The 19,743-nt window shown below is 41.7% G+C and overlaps 6 protein-coding genes and 1 long non-coding RNA gene across 10 annotated transcripts; 4 read left to right on the top strand and 3 right to left on the bottom strand.

The window, feature by feature from the left end:
- The first annotated feature begins 819 nt into the window (after positions 1-819).
- Positions 820-2,606, top strand: LOC6613819 (E3 ubiquitin-protein ligase TM129). 2 transcript variants are annotated; one of them, XM_032721051.1, is made up of 3 exons: positions 820-1,039; positions 1,148-1,528; positions 1,581-2,606. In XM_032721051.1, exons 1-3 carry the CDS (start codon positions 896-898, stop codon positions 2,175-2,177), a joined length of 1,122 nt encoding a protein of 373 aa, XP_032576942.1. In that variant the 5' UTR covers positions 820-895; the 3' UTR covers positions 2,178-2,606. The 2 variants fall into 2 exon arrangements, with proteins under 2 accessions (XP_032576942.1, XP_002038288.1); XM_002038252.2 differs by having other exon boundaries at positions 821-1,528.
- Positions 2,205-4,907, bottom strand: LOC6613820. 2 transcript variants are annotated; one of them, XM_032721053.1, is made up of 2 exons: positions 4,394-4,876; positions 2,205-2,724 (listed from the first exon to the last, which is right to left on the bottom strand). In XM_032721053.1, exons 1-2 carry the CDS (start codon positions 4,604-4,606, stop codon positions 2,587-2,589), a joined length of 351 nt encoding a protein of 116 aa, XP_032576944.1. In that variant the 5' UTR covers positions 4,607-4,876; the 3' UTR covers positions 2,205-2,586. The 2 variants fall into 2 exon arrangements, with proteins under 2 accessions (XP_032576944.1, XP_032576945.1); XM_032721054.1 differs by lacking the exon at positions 2,205-2,724 and adding an exon at positions 2,771-3,183 and having other exon boundaries at positions 4,394-4,907.
- A 645-nt stretch (positions 4,908-5,552) lies between these two features.
- Positions 5,553-6,834, top strand: LOC116801445. The gene is made up of 3 exons (XR_004362022.1): positions 5,553-6,377; positions 6,516-6,662; positions 6,744-6,834. It is a non-coding gene; the product is annotated as an uncharacterized LOC116801445 (long non-coding RNA).
- On the bottom strand, positions 6,591-8,527 carry LOC6613821 (E3 ubiquitin-protein ligase MARCH5). 2 transcript variants are annotated; one of them, XM_032721052.1, is made up of 4 exons: positions 8,338-8,527; positions 7,742-8,270; positions 7,487-7,683; positions 6,591-7,426 (listed from the first exon to the last, which is right to left on the bottom strand). In XM_032721052.1, the coding sequence occupies exons 2-4, from the start codon at positions 8,264-8,266 to the stop codon at positions 7,003-7,005; spliced, it is 1,146 nt and encodes a 381-aa protein (XP_032576943.1). In that variant the 5' UTR covers positions 8,267-8,270; positions 8,338-8,527; the 3' UTR covers positions 6,591-7,002. The 2 variants fall into 2 exon arrangements, with proteins under 2 accessions (XP_032576943.1, XP_002038290.1); XM_002038254.2 differs by having other exon boundaries at positions 6,591-7,429.
- A 2,569-nt stretch (positions 8,528-11,096) lies between these two features.
- Positions 11,097-12,539, bottom strand: LOC6613822 (Golgi to ER traffic protein 4 homolog). The gene is made up of 3 exons (XM_002038255.2): positions 12,275-12,539; positions 11,979-12,213; positions 11,097-11,917 (listed from the first exon to the last, which is right to left on the bottom strand). The coding sequence occupies exons 1-3, from the start codon at positions 12,424-12,426 to the stop codon at positions 11,285-11,287; spliced, it is 1,020 nt and encodes a 339-aa protein (XP_002038291.1). The 5' UTR covers positions 12,427-12,539; the 3' UTR covers positions 11,097-11,284.
- Positions 12,540-13,037: 498 nt separating this feature from the next.
- Positions 13,038-14,542, top strand: LOC6613823 (BTB/POZ domain-containing protein KCTD9). The gene is made up of 3 exons (XM_002038256.2): positions 13,038-13,662; positions 13,904-14,035; positions 14,131-14,542. Exons 1-3 carry the CDS (start codon positions 13,102-13,104, stop codon positions 14,443-14,445), a joined length of 1,008 nt encoding a protein of 335 aa, XP_002038292.1. The 5' UTR covers positions 13,038-13,101; the 3' UTR covers positions 14,446-14,542.
- Positions 14,543-15,768: 1,226 nt separating this feature from the next.
- Positions 15,769-19,437, top strand: LOC6613824 (methenyltetrahydrofolate synthase domain-containing protein). Its single transcript, XM_002038257.2, has 6 exons — positions 15,769-15,981; positions 17,219-17,389; positions 17,451-18,169; positions 18,231-18,299; positions 18,352-18,562; positions 18,616-19,437. Exons 1-6 carry the CDS (start codon positions 15,903-15,905, stop codon positions 19,002-19,004), a joined length of 1,638 nt encoding a protein of 545 aa, XP_002038293.1. The 5' UTR covers positions 15,769-15,902; the 3' UTR covers positions 19,005-19,437.
- The last annotated feature ends 306 nt before the right edge of the window (positions 19,438-19,743 follow it).

The raw sequence follows: 19,743 nt of genomic DNA on the forward strand, positions 1-19,743 counted from the left end.
CTTCTTATGTTATGCATGAGGTCCAACTAGAATCTAAGATTCAGTGCAAGATTTGTTCATATCACGTCGGTAGCCGTGACAGTACATGACAAGTACGGCAATATCAAATATTTCCGTTTCAAGAAAGCCATAACCCAATACCAAAATTTAACAAATTTTGTATACTTACAAAATACTCCTTCTTTTTCTAGTATAAATTTCCTTAAACGCAAAATGGGTTTCTGTGACAGTTTTGTCTTGAGACAAACTGCGATTTCATGACATTGGCCGTTATTAATTGATTGTTGCCTAAAATATTTCACAAGTAAGATATAATGGCTAAATACAAATAAAATATTTTTGAAAACATTAATGTCTGTTTTTCCGACTTGTGCATTGATCTTGATCTTAAGGATAATATATACACATGACAACTTAAGTCAAAGCCATTTGCAGGGCTGCAAGTTCAGAAGTTTAAGGCGACAGTTTTTCTCGGTAGAAAACATTTTACTTTATTAGGTTTCGTATAAACGAATGCATTTGTTCCGTAACAAAAATTTACTCTTACCGTTATCCTCGGAGGGCATGTCCCTTGCCCTTTCGTATATCTGCAAAGTTTTTATTTTTATTTTTTGTTGTTCGAAACAGCAAACAGCATTACTCAACAACTGCCCAAAAACCCCCGTGGCATGCAGAATATAGTCTATCTTCAAACTGCCGACAATTAAAAATGTATCGCACCTTGTTTTCATTTAAAATCTCATTTGCTTTGGCGGGTTCGGTACGATATTGGTCCCGTGCTATCGCGTGTCATTCATAATATCGATATCTTAAGAACAATAATCGGGAATTTGTTGGGCACCTCTTGTGTTCGACAAAACCACTGAGTTAAACAAAATCCGAAAATATTCGCAACATGGACGAGTCGGAGCTGCTATTCAATCTGTTTTACTTCCTGCTGTGCATGGTGATCATCTACCCGCCAGAGGAGTTCCAACGGCTGGGATTCACCATCGAGCAGTTGTTCGCTCGGTTCCTGGGAGAGGAGTACCTGGACTTTGTAGGCTACCACCAGCGCCGCACTTCGCTGAATCTCTTCGTGCACTCCTGTCTGCCCTTCTCCTACTTTCTTATCCATAGGCTTAAGTTCTCCGTCTTCGCCACGCAGGAGCCCCTGGAGGACTCCGACCTGGACCCGGATTTCCCCATGCCCCAGGAAGCTGTGGCGTTTAAAACGCTTACGTGGAAAACCGCCCAGCGGTTCAGTGTGTTGGCCGTTCTGGCGATGCCCGCTCTGATCTTCAACTGGCACCAGCAAAACTGGCGTCGGCACCCGATCAGCAAGGCGCTCACCAAGTACTCCATCACGCCGGGCAGCTACAGTGCCGTGGCCAGCGAAATTGGTACAGAGTTCCGGCAACCGGAAATATACAAGAAAAAGCTGAATTCCATCAGCTCGCTGATTGCCACGCAAAACTGGATAATAAAAACCACCATGTACAATGTCCACTTTGCCCTTCAGAGCAACACGTCGCTCAGCGTAGCTAAGGTCAGTTAGACACGATTCCTTTGTAAGTGCAACACTAATATTTTTTCCGCAGGCAGAGACTTACAACATATCGCATCAAGACCAAAACGACACCTTGCAGATGATAAGCATTATTGTGCGACCAATGAGGCAGGGTGTGAGCGACTTCCACATACGAATTAATGCCCTGGAGTTTAGGAATCTAGAGAACCGTGTCCGACGACCCATCGCAATTCCATCCAACATTCAGTTCCACCGCAATGTTATAGACCGCTTTGTGGACGTCTTCAAGGCGCAAGTCGCCCTAAATCCCATTTTTCCAGAGGACGCTACTACGGAAAAGTGTTTTGCCTGCATGCTAAACGAACCAAACACCAAGATCCACAAGCAGTGTGCCGACTTTGATCGCAATGGCGCTCCCCTGGCGGATGGGGCGTGCTGCTCAAACTGCTACTGCCGGCCCATGTGGTGCGTGGAGTGCCTAGCTCGCTGGTTTGCCGCTCGCCAAAGCGACGTGGATCGCGAGGTGTGGCTGGAGCAGAAGTGCACATGCCCAATGTGCCGAGCCAGGTTTTGTGTGCTTGATGTCAGCTACATCACACCCACAGTCGATGCAACCAACAATACTCACAGTCAAGGCACCGAAGAAGATGCTGATGACACCACGTGATTTATGACTGTTAGAGACTCGATTAAAGGACTTTTAAATCGAACCTGGTTCTTTATTGATCTTATTTAAGTGTAATCATTTTCAATTCAGTAAGACGTACAATTATATAGCTATAAACTTATAAATATGCATAGGAATTAGTGCAATTATCACTTTTTAATACTTTAACAATAAGCAAGCTAGAATGTCAAATATTTTCATTTTACTTAATTACAATTGATCTAAGCATAAACAGAGAGTGCTCATATGAGAAATATGCCTTAATATGCTCTGCATAGGAAACCTGTAGTGCAATAAGTCCACTATATTACTGCGTCTTATTCTCTTTGTGCTCTCAATCTGATAAAAAAGGCGTCATGCTAATTTATATACATGTGCATGATAAGTAATGGAAATACATATTAAAGATCTATAAATTCGTTTCGTAAACACTTTTATAGCTCTCAACCTGGTCACGTTGGCTTCTTGCCTGATTAGCTGAAGGCGTCATCGGTCCTGTCGCAGGGGCGACGCACTTGGATGTGCTTTTCGAAGTGCAATTTGAGACCTTAAAAAATAGTCATTAGTTAGTCTTTTACAAGAAACTGTTGTTTTTCTTTTTCTAGCTTTAAAGTAGCTTTCATTTCAAAATTAAATATTATAATTTTGGCGGAAAAAATGTGACATTTGAGGTTAGCTGATTTCTCAATAGCAGATTTTCAAAACCCCCCATTAAAGGTAAATATTTGTATACCTTCTTAGAAAACACCAAAGTAAAATTCATCGCTTTAGAATAAAAATGTAACATTTCTAAATATTATGGGCATTATGCGGTTTGAGATGTTTTTGTGCAAAAAATGGCTAGACAACTAATTAAATGAACATAAAATAAAATTTATATTAAAGTGCAGGCATGACTGTTTTGGTCGGCTTAAGGGCGTTAGAATGAGCTTGGAAGTACACTCCTTCCTTCTACCTAAAACATACTTTTAAAATAATTTGGTATACCATTTGGCCTTGCGAGTATCTGGAATACAATTATTTTTATTTCACTTGCCAATTGGAAAATCATAATGGAAATCAATGGTGAAGCATATGGACATAAGGTGACTATTGTGATGCTGATGTAAAATAAAAACCTATACTTGAATACTTTCCTTCATATCAAGCGAGTAACAATGTATCCACGAATTACTTACACATCGTTACCTTTCTTGGGCGCCAAGTACTCCACATTTCGCAGTTCTCACCCAATGTATATTCCAAAACTCCACATTTGAGTTTCAGACAAAATTTAGAATTGTTGTTGGCATAGACCGTTGTGACTAAAGGATGTAAACTAATCCATATCTTAACTTATTTGTCTTTCTTTCTTTAAAATGTTCGCAGAATTTACGTGGATTTCCGAATGTAGTAGACCTGATTTTAGCACTCAAACCGAACTGACACTGCTTGTATTTTTATTAACAAATTACCCCGAAAATACCCATTAGCCTAAGTGACACCTCTTGTTTTTCTGAACCGTTCATATTTTTTAAACATTTAGCATTCGTTAATGCTGATGTTCTTTTTTTCTATACATATTAAACATAGTACAGTGTTTTTAAGGTGAAAATCTCGATTTCTGTAAATTATTTCAAGTCAAGAAAAAACAAAATCCCTTAACAATCTAATCTTATCGTCACTTACTTTTTCTTTACATATAAATCTTTGCAAATTTTCGCACCCAAGGGTAAAGTACAAAAATACTAGATTATTGGTTAAACTGTCATGTTAACTCTGCGGAAAGTTTGAGAACATAATTCGTATGTAAATACAACATCAATATGATTTAAACACGACATCTTCAAATCTAACCCATACAGGTTTTATCCTTACAGTATCGATCTTCAAAATCGCTTTTGTATCTCAAATCGAATCGCTCAACAATCAGAAAATGACTTTAGGTCCCGAGCTTATTCCTTGCCCCAAGAATGCCGCTTCCGATTGTTATACGAGCATTTCCGATGCAGCACTTAGAAATCTAACTGAACACAGTATTCCTAACTTTATTGCGACCAATACTAGCGAACTAGAAGCGGTGCAGATTGGCAATCGCAGATACACAACTCACACCCGCAAATCACGAACGCGATTCGCAAAACGGGCTGCTCACTTAGTGTTTGTTAGATATGGGTTCTAAAAGGTGAGTTGGTATGGTGTATAGCTACAATAATGAAATGCGCAAAAGGGCACACCTTCTCGATGTCCTGCAGAGATCCTGATCCTCCGTCAAAGAACTTTCCGTCGACCGCATCCCGCTTCTTGTTCTTCGAACGAAAGCGTCCGGATCGGGAGATGGAGAAGTTGCGCCACTGGTGGCCATAGGCGCACCGCTTCTCCTCATCGCTCAGCACGCTGTCCAAGTAGTGTATCGTCGGCTCGTGGGTGGTTGACTTGGCTTTGCTCATGGTGTCCGGAAGAGGACCAACTGCAAATCGAATTAGTTCGGATTCGTTCTTTTTTCTTTTTTTTGGGAACGGTGGTTCCGATATTGCTACTCCAGCTGATAAGAGCGAACACAGGGCAACAGTCGAACTCGCACTTCCACCGGTTCGGATGTCTTTTGTTTTGGTTGCGTTCGTGTCGGCCAAAGTTGGTCCGAATCCAATGCCGTCGCGCGTGGTTCCCGTGGAGCTTGTGCTCTGCGACTGCTGCTTCTGCCAGCAAAGAAGCCAAATGACAACCACCTAACGCCGATTCCCGCTACGGCACGCCGCCACAAAGAACAACCGATGGAGTAATGAAGTCGAAGAGAGCAGTCACCAGAAACTCTTTCCACCGCAGCTCCAGAGCATGTGAGTTTGCTCCTGAAGGCCTAAACAGGTGAGCCAGGCCACACAACCGCAACACACACGCCAATATATGTGAATTTGAATTGTGCCACCAGTGCTGACCGAAACCACCTATTGATATAAACATTCATGCGATTTTGAGGCTAACAGAATACTTTTTAGAATATACATTCTTTTCTATCACGAAACCTTAATTTTACGTAATGATGAAGCGCACCAGGAAAGCGACGTTCACTAACTACCAATGTATACACGAGGTATAGAAAATCTGCAGTGGTTGTTCAATCCTAACGGATACCAAAAGAATTGAAACTTTTGTGGCACTTGATTTTTATAATGCTCTAAATACAGTGTACTTATTCGGCATTATTTAATACCAAATCTGCAGTGGACAAGTAAATATTTCGTTAAAGACTACCGCCAAGTAAGTGCATTTTATAAAATGTATTTATAAAAGTCGTGACAACAGGTGTTTTGTATATTGAGGGTGCGGTTGCCACTTTATAATAAAGTAATTTTATAAAGGTAATAATATATATAATAAAGGTATTTTTTTTATTTCCCACATCTAAGAAAGAAGAGCTATACGTTATAGAATAGAGCACACATAAATAGAAAACTAAAACAAGCAGAAACAGGCAATTTCACAGTTTATAAAAATTTATTCGCTTTTTGCTATTAAGATTAGTAAGTTGGTAAGCAAAAGTATCTGAATACCATCTGGTAATGAGCTTTATCAAGTCATAGTCTAAAGCTAAACCGGCATCTCAGGTCACCGGTATTATATTTTTGTATGTGTATGACAAAAGTAAGCGATATGTATTGGCTTATGGCAAAGTTTTCTAGTAAGCCTATTCTACACCCTGACCAAGATCGTGAACTGGCTAAAGAGTAAGACATTTGTCATCTATACTCTCGATGGCTTATTCAAAATTGGTTTTCAAAATGGAATTTCGGAAGGGTTAGTTCACACATCAGTATTGGTTAATTCACAAATACATTCAATTGGTAAACAGAAGGGTATCTGAGAGTCTTTGTCGCGGAATCGTGATCACTCATCGCACTTCAGCGTATCTACCAAATGCACACACGTATCTTACCTGTGCTCCCGATGATAAGCGCAAATAGACAAAACAAACAACAACTTGCTAACAATTATAAATGATTAGATCGCTTTTTGGAGCGTTCACTTCGCGGACAGTTCTTTAACAGTATATTTTGTCTTCGCTTTAGCTACCATACGCATACGCCAAACTGAACGCCTTTTCCCATAATGATTCGCTCGATCGTTCGAACTTCGAAGCCAAGTTAGAGGAAGGGTACATGAGTTGTATATGATTCAGAAAAGCAAACTGGTCAGATGCAAAAACTCACATCTTCTACGTAGGTAAAAACAAGCTTTGCCAGCCGGGCGGTTACTGTGCGGATTCATTATCAAGAATCTTAGTGACTCAGCAGCGGTGAGGGCCTAAGGGTTTAGTAAACGCATTATTAACACATTCATTTGTTCCACCTTCAAAACTAGCACCTGCAATCAAAACTGACAACACCGATTTGGATAGCAATGAATGAGCACTAAAACTTTTCTGTACACTATACATAATGGTTAAACTTCACCCACAGCCGAGGGTATTATTTATTTACAGAGGCAACTTTTTAATTTACAGAAAGGGTAACGTATAAATTCAAAGGTGTGGAAGCATATACATATATAAATCCTTTATCTTCTATATCAATGTTATATCTACGCAAGGACATGGCGGATTTTTCACAAAATATTTTCCAGGGCTAGTCAGCGTCTAGTTTTAATGTACATTTATTTTCCGGCCATTACACATAGTGTACTTCAACAATAAATTTAGCGTTGTTATCTGCAGACAATTCAAAAATTTTGTCCACCTAAATTAGGTGGTCATGCGAGTGTCTTGAAAGTGCAAGAGGTAAAACAATTAACTTAAAACAAACCATAACTCGTAGAAAATAGGTGGCCCTACAGTTGAAACCAATAACTTCTAGACAACGCTACCACCACTATCGCCGCGTTGGCGAGTGATTACAGCGTCCCTTCGCTCCGCTGGAGGCTCTGGCCTCTGCTCGGGCAGCCTTTCCTGCCGCGCCGCTGCTGCCGAGTTATTGTTGCGATGCATGAAGTTGCGAATATTTTCCTCAGTGTAGTCCACAATTCGGCGCTTCTTGCGGCGGCCGTACTGTTTCTGCTTCAAATAAATTTTCAGAATTCCCTTGACCGTTATAAAGGTCAGACCTCCAAGCAGAGTACGATGCAATGTGTTATCAACTGTGTCAAAGAGAATACGTCCCACGATCGACGATATGGTGGGCAGCAAGAGCGCGCCGCAGAAGACCCGCGTGGCCGAGACGGGGTCAGAGAGAGCCGGTGTGGCCGGATTGCTGATGCTTTGCTGCTCCTCTTCCTGGCTGCTGTTAAAAAGTAAGGTAATAAGAGCCTGATAACCCGGACGTTGTTGATGCACTTACAGGTTCGGATAAATAAGGCTTACAAAAGGAAACTTCCGCACCACCGTCCCGCGGTTTCGAATAAGGCGCAGCAATGCATCCTCCCAACGAATCAATCGACCAAGCACGAGCCCCACTGGAATAGCCGGCAGCCCAATAAGGAGAACGAGCGGATCTCCAGCCTCCATTATGGACATGCCATGCTCATGTCCCACGATCTACAGACAATGAATTCTCTTAGCATGACAACTGGTTTAAAAAAATCATAGGTTGTACCTGTAAAAATGTAACTGCTCCGTAAGTTACTGCTGTCCAGTACAGGGAGCCCACGAAGAAACCAGCCGCCAGGAAGGGGCTCAGGCGCTTGATGAGGTTATCTATTGCCTCTAATGCACCTCCAAGCTTGCCCATCTGCGGGAACACTATGATGTACTCCGTTTGGCACTGCGGGCACGATACAGTGCGTAGAGCGTTACCCTTCTGGGTTTTTTCATCGATCCAGCGGTAGAGACAGCTCTGGTGCACCCACTTGGTGGTGCCGCGGCACTGGCAGGGCTTCACCCACGCCGCCAGACGGTTATCCTCATCGGTGGCGAAGCAGATCCAGCAGCAGCGTTCCGGCTCCCCCGCATCGACGGCCACTTGGACGGCAGTGGATGTGGAAGCGTCCGTGGCTTTGTTTGCTGAAGCAAGTGGAACGGTCAGCGTGGTGTGATCCTCCACGGCTGGTACTGCAGGCGTCGCACAGTCCACAGATGGCGCCGCACAGTCCGCAGAGGGCGCTGCAGCTTTGTCGGCCATTTCGCTGAAAGTATAACACCATGTCTTATGTTTATCGATGCTCAGGGGCCCGACCTTAAGGTCCTCCTTACTTTGCTCTCACTCGGCTTTGTTGTGCGCTGATTGGCCTTTTTCGGTTAAGGAATGTGACTTTAATTCTGAGCGTTTCTCAACTTTACTCTTATTTTGGGTGGTTCAACGAAAATAAAAACTAACTAAATAAACCCGATCTGATTTATTCTACTAGGGCACTTTCAATGATTTTTCGGACGGACCAGATCTCAGATTGTATTTTCCAGGTCGCCGCCAACTTACCCTTGCGCTGGTCACACTGATATCGCAGCATAAATATTTTTGTGGGATTTCGTCAGCTCAAAGAAGCTGGGTTCGGAAAAATCGAATTTTTGAAATTTAAAAGCTGGAATCGTTTGCCCATTTTTTGCCCATGTTTGCCCACCAATTAGTTTTTTTTGCCCACGTCCAGTTTTTGAGATATGAATTTTCGAACAAGTTCGAAAATTTTCGAAGATCAAAAATTTCACTTTTTTCAAAATTTTTTTTTTTTAATCGCAATAACTTCGTTTGCCCACGTTTGCCCACCCTTTAGAATTTTGAAATTTTCGAAAATTTTCGAAGATCAAAAATTTCACTTTTTTTAATTTTTTTTTTTTTAAATCGCAATAACATCGTTTGCCCACGTTTGCCCACCCTTTAGAATTTTGAAAAAATTTATACTTTAGAAAATATAAGACATTCAAGTTTACCTCGGTCTACTTTGCCCACCCTTCGAAATTATTTTTTTTCGTTTGCCCACTCTTAAAAATAAAAAATTTCGATTGCCCACCTCTTAAAACTAAATAATTTCGTTTGCCCATCCTTTAAAATTAGTTTATTTCGTTTGCCCACCCTTTAAAATTAGTTTTTTTCGTTTGCCCACCCTTCGAAATTAGTTTTTTTCGTTTGCCCACTCTTAAAAATAAAAAATTTCGATTGCCCACCTCTTAAAACTAAATAATTTCGTTTGCCCATCCTTTAAAATTAGTTTATTTCGTTTGCCCACCCTTTAAAATTAGTTTTTTTCGTTTGCCCACCCTTCGAAATTAGTTTTTTTCGTTTGCCCACTCTTAAAAATAAAAAATTTCGATTGCCCACCTCTTAAAACTAAATAATTTCGTTTGCCCATCCTTTAAAATTAGTTTATTTCGTTTGCCCACCCTTTAAAATTAGTTTATAATGTTTGCCCATCGTTTAAACTTAGTTTTTTCATTAGCCCACCTCTTTAAAATATATATTTTCAGTTAAAAGCGTTTGCCCACCCCTTAAAAATGGTTTTTTCGATTTTCCATCTATAAAACCAAATTTGTACAGATGTATGTAATAACTGTAAGTTGTGGCGCCAATTTACATATGTATCTTAGGATCGGCGGACAGAAGCACTAATATTATTTGATTATGATGAACACATATATGTATGTATGTACATAAATATATATGTATATATACAAAAAACTATATATATGTATGTTCATCAACACTTGCATGAAATTTATTAATGATTAAGAAAATTGGATAATTGGTCCGCCGATCCGGTGGGCTAATGAAAAAACTAAGTTTAAACGATGGGCAAACATTATAAACTAATTTTAAAGGGTGGGCAAACGAAATAAACTAATTTTAAAGGATGGGCAAACGAAATTATTTAGTTTTAAGAGGTGGGCAATCGAAATTTTTTATTTTTAAGAGTGGGCAAACGAAAAAAACTAATTTCGAAGGGTGGGCAAACGAAAAAAACTAATTTTAAAGGGTGGGCAAACGAAATAAACTAATTTTAAAGGATGGGCAAACGAAATTATTTAGTTTTAAGAGGTGGGCAATCGAAATTTTTTATTTTTAAGAGTGGGCAAACGAAAAAAAATAATTTCGAAGGGTGGGCAAAGTAGACCGAGGTAAACTTGAATGTCTTATATTTTCTAAAGTATAAATTTTTTCAAAATTCTAAAGGGTGGGCAAACGTGGGCAAACGATTTTATTGCGATTAAAAAAAAAAAATTTTGAAAAAAGTGAAATTTTTGATCTTCGAAAATTTTCGAACTTGTTCGAAAATTCATATCTCAAAAACTGGACGTGGGCAAAAAAAACTAATTGGTGGGCAAACATGGGCAAAAAATGGGCAAACGATTCCAGCTTTTAAATTTCAAAAATTCGATTTTTCCGAACCCAGCTTCATTGAGCTGATTTCGTCGTATTATTTTTAAGTGGGGGATTCCAGAAGGACAACAACTTATATACGTTGTATAATTTTTATTAACAATCGGCCTACTTACGAAATATTCCCACGTATTTGAATTCTATTACCTAGTCCACTACTGACTTAAAATATACATCATTTAAATTTCAAAGAAAAACTTTTCTGAATCTTTCCGCCAATAATACAAAATAATAACGGAGGGAATTGAGGAGAAGAAATTGGCATCGACTTTTTTTTTGCCTAGTGCACAACCTGTTAAAGAAGGGAAGAAGCAGTTATTTTTTATACACGATATTTGAAATTTACCCTAACATAGTATGTACGTATATGTAAGTATGTACATGCTTTGGGGGTACTATACCTAAATAACGGATTCTTCTTTTATGCCGGAACTATCCCGCTGGCAATTTACTTTTGGAAAACCAAATGTTATAACATTACAAAAAGTTTAAAATATTTTGAATTAATTGATTTTTCTTTACCACAATTCCAATTATTCCATTTCAATTGCACCCTAGAAATGTCGACTATGGGATGTATCGTTATTTTCACGTTGTGACATTGTGCATAGACAAGCACTATAAAAACACAAAAAAAAACCAATTATCAGTTCCAAAGATTTTTGAATAACTGTTTTTTTTTAATTTGCATAATCAAAACCACACGCCTACTTTAAATTATTTAGCATACAGCAATTTAAAGTTATAACAAAAAAGCCCGATGATTTTGTGGCAAAGAACTTCATTGACTTAGAGCAACCAAAAAGAGCAGCAACAAAGGATGCATGGATGCTATTCCAGTTCGTTATTCTCGTTTTGCCGCCTTAGCGTCGTGTCATGATCCTCCGCATCATCTTCCTCAAAGCCCGACATAAGACGATTGAATATGTCACCAAACATTCCGCCCAACCCGGGCGGACCAGAATGAGCAGCCTCCGGCTGCTCATCGAAATACAGCACCCCAATCTTGGCTATGTACTTCAGAAAAGACGTGTCGCGCTTTAGGGATGGATCGTACAGCTTACGTAAGGCCCGAAACCCAGCCACACGCTTCGCGTCAATAAGGCGAAAGAGGAAGTACAAGAAGTTGACCAGCGGTTCCTTATAGGGGAACTCATGCTTGAGCAGCTTGGCGTGGTAGCGTGTGTACTCGGTGAACGTGTCCTCTGCAGTTTTCCGATCCTTAAGGGATAGCTGCTGCAGCACCGCTTGTACCAGGAACAAGTCCACCTCGCCCTGGAAGCCCCTGCTCTGGCTGATTTCAATTAGCACTCGCCCGCATAGGCTGCCATCCTGACAGAGTAGATAGTGGTGACGAGCCGACTCAATGTTGCCCTCGGTCCAAAACACGTGTGCAATTAACTTATGCAGCACTGGGTGGCCATACTGGCCATGCAGGGCCGTGCTCCACTTAATGGTCCGTTGCTAAAGGGGAAAAATATCTCATTACCGGGATAAGTCGCGTTTAATAACGTCAAAGACTCACAATAAGGGTTTCGCGCTCCACAGTCGCGGCATTAAGTCCGCGGATCAAAGCCCCTAGGCGTGGAACCCACAGGAAGTTGTCGGTATCCTCCGCCTGTGGTCCTCGCTTCTCTAACGTGTCCAGCAGAAGGAGACATAGGTCCGCGGCGCTGCTTTCCTGCTCCTTGGCAATAAGTTGCTGAGCTCCATCAAAGAGCAGGTCCAGGCAGTCCTGATAGCGTTTCTGCGCCGTGTACCTAAGGAATCGAATTTCATATTGGATTGCATTTCCTTGCGCGGATTATACAAATAGTCTACCGAAAATACAGCGTCCTATACATCATGTGCGCTTCATAGAATTCTCCTCCTGCCAGAGACTGGGACAACTTGGCAAGTACTCGGCTGACACCGCGCTGTCCAGTGGACACCGCACTGCCGCTGGCTATTGGACCTGTCTCGGCGGCAGACATTTGGATGTTTGCTGTGTTAATTCGTACGCTTTAAGCGACCTTCCCAATTATGTGGAAGCCGATTTTTATAATTTATTTTGTATTTACATATACCAGCTTCCCGATGACGAACTATCGGTGTCGATTGCCAAATATAACACTCTTTGCACAGGGGCCCAGTGTCAAAAGAAAAATGGAGGGTTTACACTTCTAACCAATCAATTGATAATTTAAGATGCATTCGTAAAACACCTTTTCAGCTTTTAATAGTTCTCTGCTTGGCTATTGCATACAAATATTCATATTTTCTTATGCTTACCCACATCTGAAAATTTGTTCTTTATAATTCATTTTGCTTCTTTTTGTATACCAATGTGGTCGTTATATGAATATTACATTACAAATATAAATTTGTTTTGCAGCTAATAGGCAGTAATAAGATAATACATGTCCAGTTTTCTGATATTTGTTGATTTGAGCTATTTCTTTACTTCGTTTAAGTTAACTAACAATTATTAGCTAAATTGACCAAATGCTCATGGTTCACACAACTACTAAATATAACGCTGCTGCTGTTGCGACCCTGTGTGAACAGCCCTAATCGACAACTTCAATGGAATGACGGGGGAAGAACGGGAAGATAAAACAGCTGAGAATTGCCAGGCATTGTGGAATTTTTGTAAACTTTCAAATCAAATGAATAGTGATCTGAAGGAGAGTGGTTCCGGAGCCAGAAAAGACGTGGCCGCACCGGCAGCCGGCAATTTCGTCGCCGCTAGCGGATTCGCTCCCAATCGTTGGGTCAAACTGAATGTGGGTGGACAAATCTACGCCACCACCATCGACACTCTGGTGGGCAGAGAACCGGATTCAATGCTTGCTAGGATGTTCCTGCAAGATGGAAGCATGATGCCCAGCGAGCGTGACGAGCAAGGAGCATACCTGATTGATCGAAGTCCTCGCTATTTCGAGCCGATCATCAACTACCTTCGCCACGGACAGTTTGTCTGCGATTCGAATATCAGTGTGATGGGCGTTTTGGAGGAGGCGCGGTTCTTCGGAATCTTTTCGCTTGTCACCCATTTGGAGGAACGCCTGGGACAGCAGGAGACGCCGCTGGGGGACAGGCCATTGACGCGCAACGACGTCATCAAGGCCATCATTCAGACCTCTGTGATAACGGAGTTGCGCTTTCAGGGCGTTAATCTGTCTGGGGCCGATCTACGAAAGCTAGATTTTCGCAACATTAACTTTAAGGTGTGCGCAAACGAATTTCATTTTAAGGCACTGCAACAAGTGTATTTTCTAAATTGTGTCAAACGAAATTTTAAGTCTTTCCAACGCCGTATCACGACTGCATTTTTATATCATTGTAGTTTGCTACACTCTAAAGAAAATATTTTTGTCCACAAAAAAAAATAAATAGGAAAATGATTGGTGGAGATCTATCAAGTTGAAGCCATTAATTATACTAAAGACTATCCCTTTTGCTCCACAGTATGCCAACATGTCTCACTGCAATTTGTCCCACACCAATCTTAACTACTGCTGTCTTGAACGCGCGGATCTTCAGTACGCGAACTTGGAATGCGCCCAGCTAGTGTCAGTGCGGGGACTTTGTGCCAATATGGTAAGCTATTAAATAATCACATCATTTGTGAAACTAGTAGTAACAGATTTACGCCATCCAATTAAGCTAGGAAACTAATCTGCCTAATCTTTCAGGAAGGTGCCAACTTGCGAGGGTGTAATTTTGAAGACCCAACAGGAGTTCGAACTAATCTAGAGGGCGTTAACCTCAAAGGAGCATGTTTGGAAAGCAGCAACATGGCCGGTGTTAACTTACGTGTGGCAAATTTGAAGAACGCAAATATGAAGAACTGTAATTTGCGAGCTGCGGTCTTAGCAGGTGCCGACTTGGAAAAATGCAATCTTTCAGGAAGCGACTTGCAGGAGGCAAATTTGCGTGGGGCAAATTTAAAGGACGCGGAGCTTACCCTAATGGTGACACCCTTGCACATGTCACAGGCCATACGATGATTTCTGGGTTGGCACCTATCACTAATATTAATATTAATGTCTGTACATACTTAAAAGTTTAATCGAAGATTTTAAAATAAACAGTATTAGGATTGTATTTCTAATGTCGTTTGTATTATTCTTGTTTTTATACCCGCTACTCGTAGAGTAAAAGGGTATACTAGATTCGTTGAAAAGTATGTAAATGACCGATGGACCGATTTTGACAAAATATAAATCAATCGACTATATATGTCCGTTTGTCCATATGAACTTCGATATCTCAAGAACTATAAAATCTAGAAGGTTGAGATTAAGCATACGGATTCTAGAGACAAAGACGTAGCTCACGTTTGTTGACTGATTTTGCCATGCCTATGATTCTAACGCCAACAAGCCGCACAAAACTGTGACGTCCACACTTTTGAAAAATGTGTTGATATTTTTTTACATTTTTATTAATCTTGTAAGTTTCTATCGATTTGCAAAAAAAACTTTTTCCACGCCCACACTAACGCCCTAAAACCGGCCAAAACTTTGGATTTTTGGATTTTGGATATTTTTTATATGTTTATATTCATTATTATTATTAATATTACTTATTTTGATATTTTATAAGTCTTGTAAATTTCTATCGATTTGCTAAAAAAATTTTTGACACGCCCACTCTAACGCCCTTAAGCCGGCAAACCGGTCTTGCCACACTTTTAGGAAATTTTAAAATATGTTTTCATTATATTTCCCAATTTTTATCGATATCCCAGAAAAATTATGAAATTTCGCGTTCGCATTCACATTAGCTGAGTAACAGGTATCTGATTTTTTTGATCCCTTTTGATTTTTTTGGTTATATAGCCTTAGTGATGCGACAACCTTAAATATTATTTTATATTTTTCTATAAAACATTCCTTAAGGACCTTGCCTTTCTTGATTTCACCAGGGTCTGTATTAAATTTGTGAAGAGTCAGAAGAGTTATAGTTAGAAAACCCTAAACCAGGTCAGAAGCCTGTGTTAATTTTAGTTTATCGTTCGATTCATTTATCTACAAGAAACATAAATAAATAAGAAATATATAAAATCAATCTATTTTTAGTTTTTAATACCTTACCTTCATAGAACATATCTGGGTGGTACTCGATTTTTATTAAAATAATATATAACAATTGATGCGGAAAAAGATGATGGACTTGCATGTAGATCCAATGTAGATTGTCGGTAGCGTGTATAAACTCAGATGTATAACTTGTATTTTATTTTTAGCTAGAACCATCGCAAGCAACCCTATACGAAATGTATCGATGTATCGCCTCGGCGATGTTTTTTTACGTCACCAGAGAAACGTCAATTTTCAAACGTGGTTTGTTGGAAGCCAGCGGAGAACGGTAGACGTTGCTTGTGAACTGTGAACTGTGTAGTCGTAGCCTGAGCCGGTAAAAAATTGTGAGCAGAACTAAAACACAATTGGCGAGCGATTCGATGGAGGACCAAAGCAACGCAGCTCCCGCTGTCGCCGCGGAGAACGGCGCAAACACCGCGCAGGAGGTGTCTTCGACAAGTAAGTGGCCTGCCCTGCTACCCCGCCCGCCCGGTCGACAAAAATTGCATGTAATTCTCGCGAGTGCTGGTGATTCCATAAATGTTTTGCGCGGCGCCGCGCCTCGCTAGCCTTTGTGCTGGGCATCCAAGGTGAATACTCATGTTCCAGCGGGACAGGTGCCCGATTCGGCCATTTTCTAGGTTCGAGTGTAGAAGCAGATTGTCAAATTCCGCCATATTTATTTCTATGAGGCCCTAGCTGTAAATAAGAGTTGCCGAAACGCCGAAGTTGCTTGTTGTTGACACTAATTACGTCATCTTTGCGCGCATTCTGCCCACAATTACAAAAAGTGAAATGAATCATTTTCGGGGTGCTCTTGGCCGATTTCGATTTCGAGATTCTGTGCTCGCAGTGTCAATTCACCCGCCTGCTTGTGCCCCCCGCTGCCCGACACCACTACACGCGCGCGGCACTTCTCATACGCATACATATTAATTGAGAAATTCGCGACTCGATGCGCTCATCGCCGAGAAATGTGTGCGTGCGAGTGTGTGCGTGTCGAAGCGTTGCCAACTTATTGGTCATGCGTTAATATCGGGATATGGGTTCTCAATATGTATTTTTCGTCGAAGCCGCCAAGGAAGACGGCCGAAATAGTTTTAGAGGCCAATTCATACTTCAATTTATATTCGACAAGCGCACACACATGCATGTTGACGTGTGTTCTTTAACTAGCACAGGTGGCAACCCTGCCGACTAAATTTTGCATGCAGATTTTTGTTTTCAATGATACGGGCCGGCGTTTGCTGGTGTATGTTTGGGCCAATTTCACATCTGATTGCTGGGCGTGGAAACCGGTATATCAGCCGCGGTATCACCTTTAGTCCAGCGCCAACTGGCGTGATAACACGCGTTCATTACAGACGATAAGGGCAGCGGCTGTGTGCGATTCAGCACATTTGATTTGCACTTTTACAGTCAACCTCCCCTAAGAAGAACCAACATGTGCACGAAGTTGGGGAATCGCTTGGGTCCGCACGTTTTCTTACCTACAGATCAGCTCTGGAATGGAGCAAGGATTGCTTGAAGATTGGGGCATGATTTAATGAAGGCTAGCTATCACTCACACAGATGTAGCACATCTTGTCATCGTATTGTGAGCTCACCGCTGCGATAAACTAAACTATGTTTCTTTTAGTCATCTGTTTATTATATGTTCGCTAAAGATATTATTGTAACAACCATGTCGTTACAGCTCAGCCCATAGAGCCCACAAAGCGCTCGCTGCGTGTGCAGACCTGGAAAAAGATCCAAGAGGGCAAGGTTGGCATTGGATTCAACAACATATTTAACCGAATTCCCTCGTTCGTGGGTGCCGATAAGGCTGCTGCCTTGTTTGCCAATGAAGAGGAGTTCAAGAAAGCACGTAAGGGAGGACCACAGCCCCGTTTTCAGTGCACCAATTATCACTCTTTCCCGTATTGCAGAGCACATCAAGGTGAACATCGATCGTGTCTTGCATGAGTTCAAGGAACTGGCGTTGCTGGCCGGCAAGTCCGTATACTTGCCCAGCACCCGTGAATCTTCTGCACTGTGCCTAAAGGTAGATGTGCCGGCCGATGCCACCGAGGAGCAGAAAAAGGAGGCTCTGCGCGTTCAAGACATCCAGAAGTTTCGCTCGGAAATTGGATTGGACAGCGGTTTGAAGCTGGACATCGTGGTTATTGGCTCTGTTGTAGTGTCACGCGAGGGTTACCGCATTGGACGCGGAAATGGGTTCGCTGATCTGGACATCGGCCTTCTTATTGAATTGGGAGCCATTACACCGAAGACAGTTATTGTCACAATCGTGCACGACATGCAGGTGGTGGACTCACTGCCCTCGAATCTATTCCAGAAGTACGATTCGCCAGTTGATATCATTGCAACACCCACAGAAATAATCAGGGTGCCAAAGCGCCTGTCCTTCCCCAATGGCGTTTACTGGGAGCTGCTGTCCGAGCGCCGTCTAAAAATATTGCCCGTGCTGCAGCAGCTTAAGGAAAGGGAGGAGAAGGCGGGAAAATCGATATCCCTCAAGGAGGAAGACACCGATGTGGAGCAGCATCAAAACAACAGACGCCGCCGTGGGCCTGTGCGCCGGCGCCTCCAACGAGGCAACCCAGGACGCACTACTTCGCAGACTGACAACGAACAGCCGCAGGGCGTAAGTTGAATCCGCCACACTGTTTGTAACTATTGAGTAACGTTTAACTCATAATTTTTAGGAGACTACTCAGAAACGCGCTCCACGCCGCAAAGGTCGTTTCGTCAATCGCCGCAGACGTACAACTAAGGTCAGTAGCTTAAATATGGTAGTTAGCCGAAGCCTAATCTTCGTAATTTTAGTCTGAGGGCGATCAGTCTGGTGTTGAAGGAGGTGCTAAAACTGATGATCGCAAGTTACCAGCGGCTGGCACTGATGAGCGTCGTTCAAAGAAGAACAAGAACAGTGATTTTTGCATTAAGTTGACAAATCTGTCTCGTGATATTCGCGTCAAGGACTTAAAGTCGGAGCTCCGCAAACGCGAATGCACTCCGATGTCAATTTCTTGGAAGGGTATGTCACTCATTTGGTTTAAAAGCTCTACGCTAACTATACCAACTCGTTAGGACACTTTGGAAAGTGTTTCCTGCACTTTGGGAACCGCAAGGGGGTTCCCAGTACCCAGGACGACATGGACAAGGTGTTGAAGTCCCTCAACGATCTCTCGCTCACCATTACCACTGGCGGCGAGACAGCCCCAGCTGCCGCCGCAGGGGAGGGCGATGAGAAAGCGGAGTCAGCTGAGACTGCAACGCCTGTGCAGACCAAGACTATTCTCGTCAACGTAGAACTGATTCAATTTGGCGAGAAGAAAAGTGCCAGCTCCACTGGTGCCAATGCCGGTGCAGGCGAGGACGGAAAAGCAGACGCGAAAAACGGAGGGGAGGCCGTGACTTTGGCAGGAGGCGACGTGGGTGGTGCGCGCATCGAAGCTGTCGACACCACCACAGTATAGTATGACTTTGCGCTAGGCGCAGCCAATGAACGGTCGCGGCGGACTTCCGCCGGCAGCGCAATGTTTGGAGTTCAACGAAAAAAAGTAACATTTTGTTTAAAAAAATCGGGAAATACCAAACAAAAAACAAATAGAAATCGAACTCCAAACACCGAACAAACACAAAGTACACTCAACATACACACTCACTAAATACACGCAGGCAGTTACACTTGTGCATACACTGAATACCATGTTTTGCAGCTTGTAGTTTCTTCTTCTCCGTCATTATTCTAACAAACAAGAAGATCAAACGCAACTTTTTCTAACGAGAACACAAATCATTGACGCTTTTTTTAAACAATTGCATTTGTTTTTTGCCTAAGAAAATTAAAACGATTGCAGAAATACTCGTTCCACAAATTCAAAGTGGAACACCATTTCTTCTAAATAATCCTTTTACTAACTTCTTGTGACTCGTTACAATTCTGAGTTAGAGCTCTTCTGAATATTTGTTAATTTGATTTCACACCTCAGCAATAAGATCGTTAAGCAGTTGAGCTGCTAGTAATAGGGCTTGAAGTTGAGTGCGAAGTTGTTCTAAAATGTAATACTAATAGGAATGCCCAATAAATGAGAAATCCCGCGAGTAAGAAAAAATGAATTAACAAACTATTTACACGTTGCATTTGGTTAGTCTTTCCCAACTTTCACCGCAAACATCAATAAATTTAATAATATTTTTAACAAAAGAACAAGA

This window comes from Drosophila sechellia, chromosome 3R (genome assembly GCF_004382195.2).
Source record: "Drosophila sechellia strain sech25 chromosome 3R, ASM438219v1, whole genome shotgun sequence".
Taxonomy (NCBI): Eukaryota; Metazoa; Arthropoda; class Insecta; order Diptera; family Drosophilidae; genus Drosophila; species Drosophila sechellia.

What these genes read in the sequence shown, in the direction of transcription:
- LOC6613819 (XM_002038252.2), top strand. Translation starts at nt 896, where the DNA reads ATGGACGAGTCGGAGCTGCTATTCAATCTGTTTTACTTCCTGCTGTGC. An exon ending in CGTCGCTCAGCGTAGCTAAG is followed by an intron (nt 1,529 to 1,580) that starts GTCAGTTAGACA and finishes TTTTTTCCGCAG; the next exon opens with GCAGAGACTTACAACATATC.
- LOC6613820 (XM_032721053.1), bottom strand. Translation starts at nt 4,606, where the DNA reads ATGAGCAAAGCCAAGTCAACCACCCACGAGCCGACGATACACTACTTG. An exon ending in CTCTGCAGGACATCGAGAAG is followed by an intron (nt 2,725 to 4,393) that starts GTGTGCCCTTTT and finishes CTATTTTTTAAG; the next exon opens with GTCTCAAATTGCACTTCGAA.
- LOC6613821 (XM_002038254.2), bottom strand. Translation starts at nt 8,266, where the DNA reads ATGGCCGACAAAGCTGCAGCGCCCTCTGCGGACTGTGCGGCGCCATCT. An exon ending in GAGCAGTTACATTTTTACAG is followed by an intron (nt 7,684 to 7,741) that starts GTACAACCTATG and finishes CATTGTCTGTAG; the next exon opens with ATCGTGGGACATGAGCATGG. An exon ending in AGCCTTATTTATCCGAACCT is followed by an intron (nt 7,430 to 7,486) that starts GTAAGTGCATCA and finishes ACTTTTTAACAG; the next exon opens with CAGCCAGGAAGAGGAGCAGC.
- LOC6613822 (XM_002038255.2), bottom strand. Translation starts at nt 12,426, where the DNA reads ATGTCTGCCGCCGAGACAGGTCCAATAGCCAGCGGCAGTGCGGTGTCC. An exon ending in TATAGGACGCTGTATTTTCG is followed by an intron (nt 12,214 to 12,274) that starts GTAGACTATTTG and finishes TCGATTCCTTAG; the next exon opens with GTACACGGCGCAGAAACGCT. An exon ending in TGGAGCGCGAAACCCTTATT is followed by an intron (nt 11,918 to 11,978) that starts GTGAGTCTTTGA and finishes TTTCCCCTTTAG; the next exon opens with CAACGGACCATTAAGTGGAG.
- LOC6613823 (XM_002038256.2), top strand. Translation starts at nt 13,102, where the DNA reads ATGAATAGTGATCTGAAGGAGAGTGGTTCCGGAGCCAGAAAAGACGTG. An exon ending in TTCGCAACATTAACTTTAAG is followed by an intron (nt 13,663 to 13,903) that starts GTGTGCGCAAAC and finishes TTTGCTCCACAG; the next exon opens with TATGCCAACATGTCTCACTG. An exon ending in GGGGACTTTGTGCCAATATG is followed by an intron (nt 14,036 to 14,130) that starts GTAAGCTATTAA and finishes CTAATCTTTCAG; the next exon opens with GAAGGTGCCAACTTGCGAGG.
- LOC6613824 (XM_002038257.2), top strand. Translation starts at nt 15,903, where the DNA reads ATGGAGGACCAAAGCAACGCAGCTCCCGCTGTCGCCGCGGAGAACGGC. An exon ending in AGAGGAGTTCAAGAAAGCAC is followed by an intron (nt 17,390 to 17,450) that starts GTAAGGGAGGAC and finishes CCCGTATTGCAG; the next exon opens with AGCACATCAAGGTGAACATC. An exon ending in ACAACGAACAGCCGCAGGGC is followed by an intron (nt 18,170 to 18,230) that starts GTAAGTTGAATC and finishes CATAATTTTTAG; the next exon opens with GAGACTACTCAGAAACGCGC.